Genomic DNA, 16,537 nt, shown 5'->3' with positions numbered 1-16,537 from the left:
TCGGCAATTTTCATTGATTTTTATCATTTACTGAACTCATGACATTAATCTTTTCAACGTTACGAATTTGTTTTACAATACATCAGTTCATTTGTAAACAGAACCTTTAAACAGTATGAACTATTTTGCAAAATTTAGTTGCCTGAAGTAAGCGGCTATATTTACACTAGTGAGTCTAAACTTTTGAAGAGAAGTATATAATAAGAGACTAAACGTTAGGTTACCATCGAACCGGCAGGGAAAGATGTTATGTAAGGGTATGCAGTAAAGTGAATATGGTTTCAAGCTGCAATATTCAAGCCTTATCACTTAGCTGACGCCAGACTTAGTGTCCCCATGTGGTGGTGTTGGTGAAATTGGGTTTAACGCCGTGCTTGAGAATATTTCGCTCATATGACGAAGTGCATGCGTGTGTATGTGAATGTGCGGCTGCTTGTACTAGCCCAGACTTAAGCTGGTTTTATAGTGCTAGCCCACTGAGATACCATGCCGCAGTGAAGCATGCATACCCCACTCAAGTATATAATAAGAGACTAAACGTTAGGTTACCATCGAACCGGCAGGGAAAGATGTTATGTAAGAGTATGCAGTAAAGTGAATATGGATTCAAGCCGCAATATTCAAGCCTTATCACTTAGCTGACGCCAGACTTAGTGTCCCCATGTGGTGGTGTTGGTGAAATTGGGTTTAACGCCGTGCTTGAGAATATTTCGCTCATATGACGACGTGCATGCGTGTGTATGTGAATGTGCGGCTGCTTGTACTAGCCCAGACTTAAGCTGGTTTTATAGTGCTAGCCCACTGAGATACTATGCCGCAGTGAAGCATGCATACCCCACTCAGACACATTATACTGACTCCGAGCCGATCAGTCCTTATTGTACCCATTAATGCCGAGCGCCAGGCAGGGACCAACAAGTACCATATTTTAACGTCTTTTGGCATGACGCGGTTCGGGGATCGAACCCGCGACCATCCGCACTCCGGGCGGACGCTCTAACCACTACACCACGGAGGCGGTAGTGTCCCCATGTACGGAATCGAACCCGGTCATCGACTTGACGAACCAAAGCATTATCCACTTGACTACCAAACCACCAACACTAGGTCGACAATGTGGCCGGTAGACAGAGGAATTGTTGATTGTGACATTAACTAATTCTTTTCTTATCTGGATGTGAATAATGAAGATAGGACTCAGAAATATGCATTTCTGTAATCTTCAACACGATAGTCCTGTTTGCTGAAGACTACAAGCGTGTGGCAAGGTCGACGATGTTGAGACCGGTGCTCGTCCTCGGTCTAGTTTCATGTGTCGCAGCGGATCGTAAGTTATGTTTTGTGACGGTAAAGTGTTTTATCATCAAAAACGGTGTAGCAACTATTAATAGTCATTTTAGACTAACGCTTAGTCCCTGAATAGATATAATTTTGATAGTAACAAATAAACCCATTTAAATTGAAAAGGAGCCCCATTGAGTTGGGAGATTCAGGAAGCTGGTCTAGACTTGCTTCATTTAGGGCTTTAGCATTGCAGGGAGGGCTAGGCAGTAGGGAAAATATGTGTGTTTGTGTGTACGTGCGTGTGAGTATTAAGTAGCTAACGTTATCACTGAGTACGGTTATTTGTAATTAGTAAATAACCAATTCTTTAATTGCGTTTTTCTGCTTCCATGGATCATACCAGTACTTGTTACCACTTGGAGAATCTCACATTCTTGTCACACCCTTTCTGCAGGTATCGATCTTTGTCATACGTGGATATTTAGTTCAGGTTATTTCCTGCAAATAAACAGAGGTTCGTTATGAATGGTGTTTAGAGGTTTTGATTCAGCTGAATGTATAGATACATCATTTCACGCATGTATTAAGAGTCCGTTTATTTGGCTGTTCCGGACGACTCATCACCCAAGGAAACGAGACTTAAAAATCGCCGTTTTTTACATTCTACATTTCATGCATGTGAAACTGCGAGTGAGTGAGTGATTGAGTGAAAGAGTGAGTGAGTGAGTGAGTTTAATCTTACGCCGCACTCAGCACTATTCTCGTTATATGGCGGTGGTCTGAAAATAATCCAGTCTAGACCAGACAATCCAGTGATCAACAGCATGAGCATCAATCTACGCAGTTGGGATACGATGCCATGTGTCAATCAAGTCAGCGAGCCTGACCACACGATCCCGTTAGTCGCCTCTTACGACAAGCATTGGTTAATTCTAACCCGGATCTTCACGGGTAGTTTCAAAGCAGCAGGTAAAGCGGACAATCTTTAATCCGGAAGAAGTCCTTTTCAGCTTGCGTGGACAAGTCAGACAACTGCGAGAGTTATGGAGGTGCAGTATGTGACGGACTCTATCTAGCGTGGGCCGCACAAAACTGTCGGAGAACATGCAACCTATGTGGAGGTCAGTCAACATAACATATTTTTCTTGCTCCAGTTATTGCCCAATGCATAAATATGATTCATATTTAGTACTAAGACCAGAGAGAAAGGCCTTGGTTTAGCGCTGTTTTGGGACGTATTTGAGACGGTGGGGTAGGCTAGTGGTTAAAGCGTTCGCTCACCACGCCGAAGATCCAAGTTCGATTCCCAACATGGGCACAATGTGTGAAGTCCATTTCTGGTGTCCCCCGCCGTGATATTGTGGGAATATTGCGAAAAGCGGCGTAAAATCATACTCTTTCATTGGAAAGTATTTCAGTAATATCACCAAGTGTGAGTTAAGTATTGTTATTTAATGGCGCTGCCAGCAGTATTCCAGTTATGCAAATAATCGACTCTGGACCAGACAATCCAGTGACTGACATCATGTCCGATAAAGTTACCAGGTTTTTACATTATCTACATCGGATACCCTTTTACATAGGTGTGGTGTCGACAAACCATCAAACATAATATGCGTGTGTCTGGACCCGTGAAGATCCGGGTTAGAATTGATCTTCAGCAACCCATGCTTGTCGTAAGAGGCGACTAACGGGATCGGGTGGTCAGGCTAGCTGACTTGGTTGACACATGTCATCGTATCCCAATTGCGTGGAACGATGCTCATGCTGTTGATCACTGGACTGGATTATTTACAAGCCGCCACCATATAGCTGGAATATAGCTGAGTGCGGCGTTAAACAACCAACCAACCAACCAGCCAATCTGGGATTAAAGGCATAGGTATCTGTCACACGCAAGGGACGCAACTCTGCACAAAGGAGGAAAGTCGACTGAAGAGTTACACAATTCGATCTGCAGAGTTGCGCCCCTTAGTTTTCATGGTCCTTTACGATAGGTTCGAATCTCAGATTCGCACTTATTGTGATCACTAGTTTGTCAGCACCATGTGAGTGGGTTTCGCCTGTGGGTTCCTGAATCTTGAATACCTACAGATTTTTACCCACAATATCACTCCACTCCGCTCCAGGGCGGTCACAGGCCTGAAGGAAAATGCAAGAACACTTCCAACCAAAACTATCATGAGAGCATTTCGCAAAACTGTCAGCAGTGTTTGAACTAAGCCAAAAACCCAGCCAGACATCAGGACTGCTAACTTCAATATGTTACCAGCTCAAACTGGATTTAACCAGACCAGACACCAAGATAAAGTGAATTTACTCAGGTGTATGGAACATCTAAACTTTTTACCAGACCATCAGGCTGTCAAGCTGTAAATTTAGACCGTCCGTCAGAAATCTAGCCCGTCTCGGTCGGTCGGATGGGCCTTATTTCATACATTGCTTCAGACAAACATACTAATAAAGCTGTCTGTCTTATGGCTGAAATAAGTTGAGACATGCTCTTTCGAAATAGTGTAATTTCTTTGTGACAGAATATAGCTTCACATCGACTGTCATCTGCAGTATACAGTATTGTGGATGGCTAGAGTTTTATGCTGTTTTAAGTCCCCTTATATCACGACACCTAAATTTGCTTCACCCTTTGTACCTATTCGACCAGAACCTATGCTGGCTGAGCAAACGCATGAACCACTGGGCTGTCCCGCGTTCTGCACACTGGGCGTTTGTCGTTGATTAATTTACCCATTTATTTCAGAAATTCTATTCTAACTGACTGATGGAGTTTTCACAATTCACGTTTAAAATAACATTCTTATATACACAGTATCGGCAACTGTATCCCCACCATGCGACGACGTTGACTACGATTGTGTGGACTATGACAAATCGTCATGCTCGGATCCCAGTTACGCAGACTGGGCGAAGTACAAATGCCGCTACTTCTGCCGTCTCTGTACTGGTACTGCGTCATTGTAGCGATATCATAACTTTAGAAACTTCTTACGGAAATGGCATTAGTGTTTGTTCATTGAACTGCCACTTGACAAACAAAAGTGTCACTGTCATATTCAGGTGTAGATGCATTAATTTCAAACAGATACCAGAAAGAATTAACCTTGAAGTTACTTGATTAGTAAAGGCGCACATTTAGACAGTACAACTCAACCGAAGAGTGAGTGAGTGATTTGGGTTTATCACCGCTTTGAACAGTCCCCGAACTATATCAAGGCGTGTAAAGGTAGTAAATTTTAAGCAATCAGCTCACCCGGAGAGTGAGTGAGTTCACTCTTCAAAAAAAGAAACGCATAGGCCAAAAATAATGGCGTATTTTAGTATACAAAAGTCGATTGAGCTTGAACATAGATGAAGGAATTTCGACACAGAGATGAACATACGTATTGTATTGTATGTCATTGTCAGCATTAATTCAGTTCACTCACTGCACATGTGTGGACAGAAGGTGCTCAGGTCAGTACCTGGTGACACCAACCCTTGCAGCCGTCACTACTCGACACCGCCTTGGAAGGGATTGCACAAGGCGTCGGGTTTTTGCTTGGGGAATTCTTTGCCATGCAACGCGCTGACAAGTTCTGCAAGTGTCTTAGGACGATGGTGACGTTTACGGACGCGTCGATCAAGTTCGTCCCATAGATGCTCGATGGGGTTCAGATCAGGCGATTTGGAACTGGCGGTTAAAAAGTGGGAGGAGCTGAGGTCGCAGGATTTGGTCGATGTAGCGATTTGTTGTAAGATTGCCTTGCACCACCACTAGCTCTGATCTGACCGTGTAGGACATGTCCATCCACAGCATGACGCCACCTCCACCAAATCTGTCGAAGGCAATTCTGCGCAAAACGTTCGTGTCGACGTCGATAAACTCATAGTCTCCCATCCCGTCCTTGCAGGAGGAAACGCGATTCATCGCTGAACCAAACGCGTCGACAGGTCCCCAGGTTCCATGCCTGTACCCTGTTGCACCATTGGGCACGTCGTTGTCGGTGTAGTCGTGTCAGGACAGGTCCAAATGTTGGTCGAATTCCCACTTCTTTCTGACGGTTTGCTCGGAAATTCTTCGAAGAACAGGCACCTGCCCTGCAGTGTCCGTTACTGTAGCAAATCAGCGACTTAGGTGAAAGACCCGGATGAATCGGTCCTGGGCAGGAGTGGTCACTCTTGGCCATCCACTTCTGGGACGATCTTGGGTCGAATTGAAGCGGGTATATCTATGTCATAATCGAGATATGGTGCTGTGATGGATGTGGAAGTGTCTTGCAACGGTAGACTGGGACTCCCCTGCTTCCAAACTTCCAATGGCGATATTTCGGCCAGTAGCATTCAATCATGGCATTTTTTATCTTTGGTTACGTCGTAAATTTCTTAATGAAATGATGAATTTGGTTTGGCCTGTCATAGTCGATGACTCTACTCATGTTTCCGACATATTACACGCGCATTACGTGGAAACTTTTTTCTGCATGAACATTTCATGTATCGTTTTTAATTTTTATGACAACCGTTTACAAACAACGACATGATTAACTGAATTCAAACAAAGGAATTGTCTTAATGACGATTGCTGTCAAAATATATCGAAATAAACTGCTGAAACCGCCAATGCATTTCTTTTTTTGAAGAGTGTATATCCTCATCTACCACATGCTGTACCTGCCGTTTCCAAAGATGCTGTTATGTTTACATCTTAAGAAACTGTCTAAGCCTGCGCAGGATGAAGAAACATATGTATGTACGTATTTGATATCAAATTCGTTCACGTAGCACGTCACATTTTGCTTGAACGTTTTCAGCTGAAGAATTGGCTGTGAAAGATTTGGAATCAATACCTCCAGTACGTGAGTATATTTGGTTACATACACGTGCATCTCATGTTCTTGAAGATGGTATTGGGTAAGGTAAAAGATGGGATTGTAATGTTGAATCTGTATTTAAACGAAAATATGTTCTGGATATGTTTGATATAAAGTCGTGCATTGGCGATGTTGGATAATTTTGTAGATAATGTGTTTTATGTACAAGATTTATTTTAGTTAAATATTTTTTTGAAGAAAACGTTTTAATGTGTTCATTAAAATACTGTTAAAATGCCAATCGAGAATGCTGAGATCCTGGGAACAAGAAACAGCACACCCCGACCTTCACCTTATTCCCATCCACTAGCCCCAGAATAGCACAACTCCGTTGTGAATAGGTTGGTACGGTTCTGTGACTTGGCTCATTGGTGCACTAGTTTCCTTTATTGCAAAGGGAAATGTTCATACTTCATTGACAGTTTGCCTGCACGTGTAAATCTGGGTTAGAATTCTTCTTCAGCAACCATGACTTTCTTCCTTAAAAATCCGGGTTGGAATTGTTTTTCAGCAACTCATGCTTATCTCCCGTTATGGAAAAAGCTGAAAACAGTCGCCAAAACACTGCTAACTTAAAGTCAAAAACATGATCTCGTATCAAATACCATCGAACAACAATTTCTTGCTTGTTTCAACTTCAAACATGGGCGTATACGTACTTTTGTCCGTCAATATATTATTTCATTGTGTTCGGAACGAAAATCTTTTATACGTATTTATTTCTTACAATTCAACTGCATGTTAACTGCTCAAGGGTACAATCAGCATCATGCAGTAGGCTTATTCTGCTGATCGCTATCGTAAATGTGGAAAAACGTGACATTTTTTTAATTGAACACACTTTTAAAATTACATTCACTTTTTGAATTCTGAATGGAACACTGGGAATATTGACGCGATTGGGTAGCTACTGACAGCAGAAGAACGCCTGATCTCTTTCAGTCACTGAGTGAATTTGGTTCAACAGAATTCGAACCCATGAAGAACCCACGTTTCTGGCAAGTCAAAGGAACTAAGAACTACATCGGCCCAGATGACTTGTCCTACACTGTCTCTGTTCTGTTCCAGTTTGTACAGACAAAGTGAACTGCCATAACTACGGTGCCCATGTCTGCGATGAGGAATACCAGGCCTGGTCTAGACTCAACTGCATGGAATACTGTGGACACTGTAAGGGTACGTCATAGCAAATTTTGTTGCTTGTTCTTGGACTGTGTGTATTTTTTCTGTGTTTCCTATCTCCCGCCAGTCTTGACTTTTCTTTCTGACGTGAAATAGTAAAATCAATTATCTCAAGTTTTCTCACAGGCGTGGAAACTTATGCCCTAATTAGGCCATGATGTAATGAAAAATATTGTTATCTTTTCACTTCAAAAACAGGTCAGCTTCTTCATCCATATTCTTCATTTTCATCTTTATTTGAATATTTCAAATTGTTTTCGATTCAAAGTGACTCGTTCTGCATCATAAACTAACTATTATAAAGTTACTTAATTTTTGCAATTCCTTGAAAACTTACATAATTAGTGAAAAACAGTTGTATATATTTTTAGCTTAATTTATGAATTTCTCCAATCAGGGCTCTTGTTTTTTGTTGGAGATGAGAAACATACAAACTAAGCATACAATCAGGTTAGATTAGGTGAATGTCTTTAAACGTCGAGTTCCAGATTATTGCTCTTATAATCTACGTGCATGCACGTGTCCTAGTGCGCATGCGTGAGTGCATTAGACGGAACAAATGCGGTTTTGACCACTCTCCGATCTCAGGAGGCCTTGTTTCGTCCCTATAACGCCACGGAACCGGAAGGGTAACAGTTGGTATTTTGATAAGACGTGGCCGGGGATCGAAACCCGACCTCCCGCTCTTCTGGCAGACGTTGTATCCTCTTGACCACAGATCGTTTTCAGTAACCCATGCTTGTCGTGTGAGTCGACTAACGGGATCTGGTTGTCAGGCTCTCTGACTTGGTTGACACGTGTCATCGGTTCCCAATAAATGGACTGTCAGGTCCAAACTCGATTATTTACAAACCACCGCCATATAGCTGGAATATTGCTGAGATTGGCAAGCATGCAAACAAACAAACAAACAAACAAACATCTTAAGGAAGCATTCAAGAAATTATTTATGTCAGATCATCAACCATGTCCTGCGAGCTTTGTATTTTGTAACACTGGAAAAAGATACACGCCACGTATAGTCTGTTTGGATCAAAATGATACCGATGAATCACAATCTAACTCCAAATCGGTTCACAATCAAACAGTCATTTCAACGCAGAATGTAAAGAAAACATCAGACCAACTCTGGAAAAAGTTACATAACATTTGACTCCAAAATACAAAAGTTACTTAACAAACTATCATAATTTTGTTTTAATTTTCTGTGTGACGTTTTACGAGGGTAGAGTAACTTGTAGACCGACTCAAGACACCTGTGTCAGCTTGTTTACTGTAGTGTTGTAAATAGTTGTCATAACAACCCATGTCAGCATACTATTACATTCTCAGCCATATACCTCATATGTGCTACGTCGATAAAAGACATCATAGTCAACACTACTTAAAAAGGTTTGAGTCGGCTTAAAACCGCATTGGTGTGGGGGGGGGATGTAATCGCGTTCTCTGGTCCCACCAAAGACCTGGGTTCAATTCCACAAAATTTCTAAATGCGATATGTAAACATTACTCAAAAATCGCCTTTATCAATTTGCACCTATATATAGTCACTGGATATCAAAAGGCGCCAAGTCATCATAGTGCAGAACAAAACCCGGACGATCAATCTGCCAGGGTGACACAGTATCATGTCAACCACCCAAATGCCCTTATACTAAACTTTTACTTATTCCTAACGCGGGGAGTGATAACTTGCAGGCGTCCCTCATCCACCTCCAGCCTGCAAGGACACCGTGACCAACTGCATGGACTTCGGCAGCAGCCTCTGCAGCAACGACACCTACTCTGTTTGGGTCGATGACCACTGCCGAAAGACATGTGCTCGTTGTGATGACGGTACGTGGACACGTGAGACAATCAATATGAGAACATAATATAATACATAATACATAAAAGTGACAAATTCAAAACCTTCTATCCATTGTAAGAATGTTGCAGTCCAGTAAATACAGAATGATTAAACACATTGTGTAAGACACAGGGGCACACCTTGTTCTCATGCTCCTTATCAAGTTCATAAAAGAAGTTTGCGGAATCGCATTCCATTCCTCTGCTAGAGCTCTGCGGAGTCCTGGGAGATCCACTGGTAATGGGTGACGTGTGGACACACGTCAACCAAGTTCATCCCAGGCATGCTCAATTGGGTTGAGTTCTGGCGAGCATGCTGGAAATTCCATACGCTCTGTACCCTGCTGCCTAAGGAATTCCGTGACATCCCTGTCCCTATGAGGCCCAGCATTGTCTTTTTGCAGTAAAGAGGATCTAACATAAAAGCCATGCATAGCTTGCGGTAATGGTACTGCTACAAGAGCCAGAATCTCGTCCGGATAACGCTGTCGGGTAAGACTACCGTCGACCCCGTGCAGTGGAATACGTCCAGTCGGAGTTATCAATGCCCAAACCTGCGCCTGCCTGTTACGTAGTGTTAGTGGTGGACGGAGTGCAGGTCGTCTACAGCGGAGTCCGACGGCCCTTAAACGTCGACGAACGGTGCTCCTTGATATCCTTACATTGCTAACATTGAAGTGTTCTGCCTGAAGATCTGCTGCGTTAAGAAATCTGTTACGTAACGCAGTTTTAATCATGTGCCTATCATCTCGGACTGTTGTGACTCTTTGGCGACCTGGTCGACGTGCATATTCCACGGACCCATTGGCTTGAAATCTATGCCACAGTCTAGCAATAGCACTCTGACTCACATTAAAGCGGACAACAATCTGCCGCTGAGTTTGACCCCATTCCAAAAGGCCTATAGCCTGACCCCTTTCAAAAAGTGTCAAAAAACGTCTCATTTTAAGCTGCGATTTCAAACAGGTACCTGAACAGTGAACGACAGTGAAAAAGCATCAATGATGTGTATTGTCCACCACTTTCCATGGATAGAGCGACTTGCACGTGCAAATCATTGACATTAAGTGGCAGGTGGATTTCAATATTGACGATTTGAATAAAAACTGTGCCATTTGTAACAGAATGTATCGGACGTTAAAGAACGTAATAATGACATTTCAACGGCCTGATGTGTTTTTCCTTACTGTTAAGAAAATTTAAACATTCAGTTGTATACATTTCAAACAAAAAAGAACATTTTACAACTTTTAAATAGTGTTACCTGTAGCTTGAGCCTTCATTAATGACGCCGAGTAGATATATTCAGTGTTCATATATATCCATCTATGCTTTACAGATGATGTGCGGCTTCAGACTCCATAACTCAGCAACCATTATTTCGACGACCAGCGGTCATCCAAACCTGACCATCCAACTGACCATGTTGATTCGTTGATTTACTAAAAGTTCAAATGACTACGGAATGCTTGCATTTTACGCGATGGCATACATTTTTTTAGATGAATGATTCCAAGCAACACCCAAGCTCAATACATCCACTCAGACATGCCTATAAGACTATCCGTATTTGTATATGTGTTTCTCGTCTCTATACGCAACAAGCAAGAGAACAGGTTGGCTAATATATATAAATATATATATTAAAGTTTTGCCATGGACTACAGACGGTACTAGCTAGCCATATTGACGTAAACTTGGCCACGGTTCTAGTTTAAATTCGCGCGAAATAATGTCGCAGTTGATTCAATTCGCGGAACCATCACAGTGTATAACCTCTAGTACACGCACGCCCCTGGCGGATTAGTACGGCATTATTACCAATTATGACTTATTTCACTAATTGTAACTTTTTAAATTAAATCTTTAAGTTTTGATCCCTTGGTAATAGTCTTTTAAATAATTTATGATGAAGTTCGAGTCTTTATTTGAACAATTCAGCTGATGAGAAATGAGTGAGTGAGTGAGTATGGTTTTACGCCGCTTTTAGCAATATTCCAGCAATATCACGGCGGGGGACACCGGAAATGGGCTTCACACATTGTACCCAGATGAGAAATGAAGCTGACCTGTCTTTTATGTTCTCGGTTAAGAGCATTTATTTTATCATATCAGTGTATGAAGTGAAAATGGAGATATGAAAGCGGTTCATTATTTCATGTCAGGGAGATGGGAAACACAGATACAAAGTCTAAACACTGTCGAAAAAAGGTCGTTAAGAGGCTAAAAGTGGACAATGTTCGTTGAAGGGTATGCAGAAGTGGAATGCATAAGAAAAGCAAGATTTATGGATGTCAAACTTCTTTATTGGGAATAGCACGGCTTTTCGGAGTGTTGCTTGCTCCTGCACAATGCCAGCTCCAGAATAACCATGCAGCAAATCCAGCACCTACGCTCACGGAACGCCTACCTTCAGACCCAGATCGACAGCTCTAGAGCTCATCTTGAACACACCCTCAAGCCTGACCTCTACCAAAAGACCTAATCCTTAGCCGACACCATTCTTACCCAGATCAACGAGAAAACCAAAGTCATCCACATCAGCAAGTTCAACCGCCTCCAAATCCCCAGAAGACAACACGCCCGGGAGGCCAGCCTCAGATCACAGCTGATGAAGGAACAAGCATACACTCCGAAATGTCGTGTTATTCAGAATTAAGAAGTTAACATCCATAAAACTTACTTTACCCGTGACCAATGTTATCTTGCTGACTGTGTTGTAGATGTCAGGACCTGACCTATCCCTAGAAGTGATTAGGAGGGCCTTAACCACTGCTGTTGCACCACGATTGCATTACGAGACATTCTCATGTTTGAATGACTCCCACCCTCCTCCCAACATTTCTATACAAAGTAAGTGACCCCACCTCTGTATGACACGTACAAAATCAATGCCCCCTCCCCATCTTCAGATAATATTTAAGCATAACGTTTTAATATTTTTGTGTACAAAATTGCTGACCCCCTTAGTTCATGTGTACAAAATTGATGACCCCTTAACTCCCCAGAACAAAATGGGTGACACCCCCGTAAAATCACCATCATCACAACCCCCTCCCCCGTCCAAAACACACACACACACACACACACACACACACACACACACACACACACACACACACACACACACACACACACACACACACACACACACACACACACACACACACACACACACACACACACACACACACACACACACACACACACACACACACACACACACACTCACGAAGCCTATGCCATGATGTATTCATGTATTGATGGTGCCAGGCAAATTTTGCTTTTGTTTGTTGTTAAACGCCGCACTCAGGAATATTCTAGCGGCGGTCTGAAAATAGAGTCTGGACCAGACAATCCAATGACCTTCATGAGCATCGATCTACGGAAATTGGCATATGATGACATGTGTCAACCAAGTCAGTGAGCCTGACCACCCGATCCCGTTAGACAAACACGGGTTGCTGAAGACCAGTTTTAACCAGGATTTTCGCTCGTCGCCAGGAAAGTAGACCAACCTTATTCTTCAGATTTCTATACATGCCACCAATATTTATGTTACAGATTCCAAACCTAATGATATGTACTTCAAATTTCACTGGCCAGGTACACTCCTTGCGCCTCTAACCGAGGACGAAGCGTGTGATCCACTTAGATAGCCTTTTATCTGGCAATATCCTCCCACTCACGTCTCCCACCTACACCTCTACACGTTCTGACCTCGCGTCTTCAGATTTATCACGAGCATTATTTTCTCCTATGATATTAAGTCCACACAGTATTATTTATAGTCCATTATGTGGTTAATAGATCTAACATACGAAACGTGGCCGTTATCTGTATTACACATTGATATTGATCTGACTGAAAGAGGGAGTTGGGTCTGATGTCTTCAGGATCGAATTCCAGTTATCTAATTAGTTTAATGCAGGGTGGTGGGGTAGCCTAGTGGTTGAAGCGTTCATTCGTCACGCCGACGATCATGGGTACAATGTCTGAGGCCCATTTCTGGTATCCCCCGACGTGATATTGCTGGAATATTGCTAAAAGCGGCGTAAAACTAAACTCACTCACTTGCTCAGTTTAATGTTTAATTTGAAACACACGGACACGGGGGTGCTACTTGCAAACCTTGAAACATGGTCATGGTGAATCGGGATTCGAACCCAGTTTTGGATATGTTGCCAACAGGACATCTAATAATAAACAAATATGATAAAACATAATTTTGTGGTGTGCCCGATTATTTGGGCCCATTTTCCGAAAAATCCAAGAAGGCGTCCAAAAATCAAATGCAATGGAATATTGCTAAAAGCGGCGTAAAACCAAACTCACTCACTCATTCTAACACTATATGACTTTCCCAATCTCGATTATAGCAGAAAACCTTGCATAGTGCCAGGGAATATCATGATAAAACATGTTTGTGGGGTGTGCCCGACTTTTTTGGCTTAAATCCAAGACGGCCGCCCAAAATCAAAGAATGCTGAAGTCCACCCAGAATGGTCGCGACTATAAAAATTCTTCACTTGTTGCAATATGTGAGATATATTCGTCGTTTAGATGGGCTTTTTCTAATACTTTCAAGAAATATAACGATGTGAATAGAAGTTGAGAAGATTGACAAATGCACTTCTTTGAGCATAGAGGTTAAGACTTGCAGTCACATTTGATAATGTTGTTGATAATGATACCATCAGAAAAGCTAATTTCATTAGACACTATTTCAAGCTCTTCCAAACCTTCACTTCCAGACAGTTACTTTATAGTTCCTGCAGTAGCCTGCAATGTGGGGAGAGTTAATGTGCCTGGAACTCACACGCATCATCAAGTCGAGGACAACATCACCAAAGCTAAAGAAGAATCTTGGATCAAGCACTGCATTGGCCTTTATGCTAGAGAACTTTAGGAAAAGGATTAGTTTATTGCCTGGTGCATTTCATGCTTCTTGTCAATTCCAGGAACAGATTGCAGGAGGAATAGGTTCTCTCCTTCCTCTCTTTAAGGACAAAGCAGCAAGTCTTGACATGGTTGGGCATGGTATGTCTATCATCAAGACAGTCACAGAACATTGCAATCCAGGACAACTCCAAGTCATGGCTGTAGACCAACCACTTTTTCCGCTAGCAAAATATTTTCAATGGAGATGGCCTAATGTGTTTGGTGAAGACGTGTACACTATCATGCTTGGAGGTCATCACACTGAAATAGCCTGATGTTACATGGTTGGAGACTTATTGGAAGATTCTGGGTGGACTTCAGCGCTAACAGAAGTGGGTATTGCCTCAAGTGGAACAACTACATCTTTCATTTCGGCATCTCATGTTACAAAGACAATCTCATCAAATAACTGCCATATTACTAGCAACCTTCAAAGAGATGCTCACGAGTCCTCACTGGAACCGCATGTTCAACAATCATTTGAAGACTGGCTGGAAAAATTGGATGTCAGAAAAGAGCCCAGCATTCAAATACTGGGATTTGATTCTTCATTTCGAGACAATGATGCTAATCTTTGTGTGGGATCGGGCGGTCAGGCTCGCTGACTTGGTTGACACATGTCATCGGTTCTCAATTGCACAGATCAATGCTCATTCTGTTTATCACTGGATTGTCTGGTCCAGACTCGATTATTTACAGACCTTCTCCATATATCTGGAATATTGCTGAGTGTGGGGTAAAACTTAACTCACTCACTAATCTTTGTGAGGTTCCATCGCAAAAGAAACATGTCCTTGTACATCCAGGTAATGGAACAACTTGTCCCTTGGTTCTTTGATCTTGATCACACCAACTATGCACGCTGGCTGTCAGTTCACATCAGAGACGAAAGCCCTTCCTGTTGACAGAATAAAGTCCCTACAGAGAGTTTGGGTTTCCCAAAACTCATTTTCTGCCATGCTTTTGGATAAGGCTCATGAACAAAGCAAGAAAGTTGTAAAACACTCAGGTAGTGCAGTTGGATTAACAGAAAATGTTGCCTTAACTGGATGGATGATATCTGGACCAGAACAAGCAAGAATTCTGCAGGAGTTTGAGAAGCAAGATGTCAAAGTGGATACAAGAAGCAATGAACAAGGTTTTGCTACACAGCAGACATTTCAAGACTCAAGTCAACAACTTATGTGGCACAGTTGCTTCGATGGGAAATCCTTTCCTCGAAGAGTCTCCTGAACTGATGACCCTTGATAAGCATCACTGTATTGGCGAAGCTGTCGTAGCCTCTATGAAATCATTGGAAAAAACGGGAAAAGACAAATATTAGATGTTTGTAAAGGCTGTTTTTTTGTGGAAATGACAGAGTCAAGTCACAGCCCCATCAAGAAAAATCACCTCCCTTTTTTCAAGAGACCACAAACAAAATCTCAGTCTAAATCAAACAGCAAACAAATGACCTGAAAATGACCACCGTCTCCTCAGCCAGATGTTCATTGATTGTTAGGTACATCAATATGATTTAAATCAATTCTTTTCTCATGAAAACCACCCGTGGCCACATCCATTTTAGTTCATATAAAACCTGATTTACCAAACTGCAAATCAGATCTCTTAGATCACCTGAGTATGACTCTGTTCCTGACACTGATGCCAAAGTGCCGTTGTTCATGCATAGATGCATAGAGGTGATTCCCAAACGTTTGGTGATTTTTGTGACTTGTTCTTCTTCTTACTATACCGAAGAGACAACTGGAGGACTGCCATCGTATCGATATTGTCTAGGACATCTACAAAGAAGGTAGCCTGAAGGAGACAACACGAGAAAAGCGAAGAAAAGGCAGTAGGAGAAAAGTTTCCCATCATACTAGACTACCTATGATCTTTGCTTCTTTCCTAAAAGAAACAAAGGACAAAGAAGAACTCTTTGCATTCTTAACAGATGGTGTTGCTAGCAGCTCTTACCAACAAGGAAAGGTGGTGTTCATAACAGCTGTGGAGTCAGTGGTGACAGTAGAAAGTGAAAAGGATATGCAGTGCACTGGTCAGAAAGGGGCGGAACAGGAATCTGCATTCATGTCGAAAAGGTGCTGCAAACATCATGGTTAGCACTGTCGACAAAGATGTCGTTGTCCAAACTGGTTGAACTAAAGTCTGCTGTTCAGCTGTGGTGTCATTTGGAAAAAGGAAAAACTTAAGATATTATCACATCAACAGACTATTCCAAGATCTTGACTGTGTAAGATGAGTGGCGCTTCCCTTTTTTACGCATTCACTGGTTCTGCCACAACATCACAGCTCAGTGGAAAAGGTACGAAAACTGCTCAGCAGACTTGGATATCCTGTAAGGATGTGAGTGAGAGATTTCTTTTTCCTGCACAGCATCCATTCCAACCTGTGGACAAAGACTCAGTAGTGTT

At 42.2% G+C, this 16,537-nt stretch overlaps 1 protein-coding gene across 1 annotated transcript; it reads left to right on the top strand.

Moving 5' to 3' along the window:
• The first annotated feature begins 1,202 nt into the window (after nt 1-1,202).
• LOC124261168 lies at nt 1,203-10,643 on the top strand. The gene is made up of 7 exons (XM_046695498.1): nt 1,203-1,327; nt 2,295-2,405; nt 4,112-4,246; nt 6,093-6,137; nt 7,221-7,328; nt 9,033-9,170; nt 10,522-10,643. The coding sequence occupies exons 1-7, from the start codon at nt 1,276-1,278 to the stop codon at nt 10,545-10,547; spliced, it is 615 nt and encodes a 204-aa protein (XP_046551454.1). The 5' UTR covers nt 1,203-1,275; the 3' UTR covers nt 10,548-10,643.
• Nucleotides 10,644-16,537: the final 5,894 nt, after the last annotated feature.

The sequence above is a fragment of the Haliotis rubra genome, unplaced genomic scaffold, assembly GCF_003918875.1.
Source record: "Haliotis rubra isolate DU_JTF1 unplaced genomic scaffold, ASM391887v1 Scf79, whole genome shotgun sequence".
NCBI lineage: Eukaryota > Metazoa > Mollusca > Gastropoda > Lepetellida > Haliotidae > Haliotis > Haliotis rubra.
The sequence above is the reverse complement of the archived record's forward strand: the minus strand, read 5'-3'. Positions and strand labels throughout refer to the sequence as shown.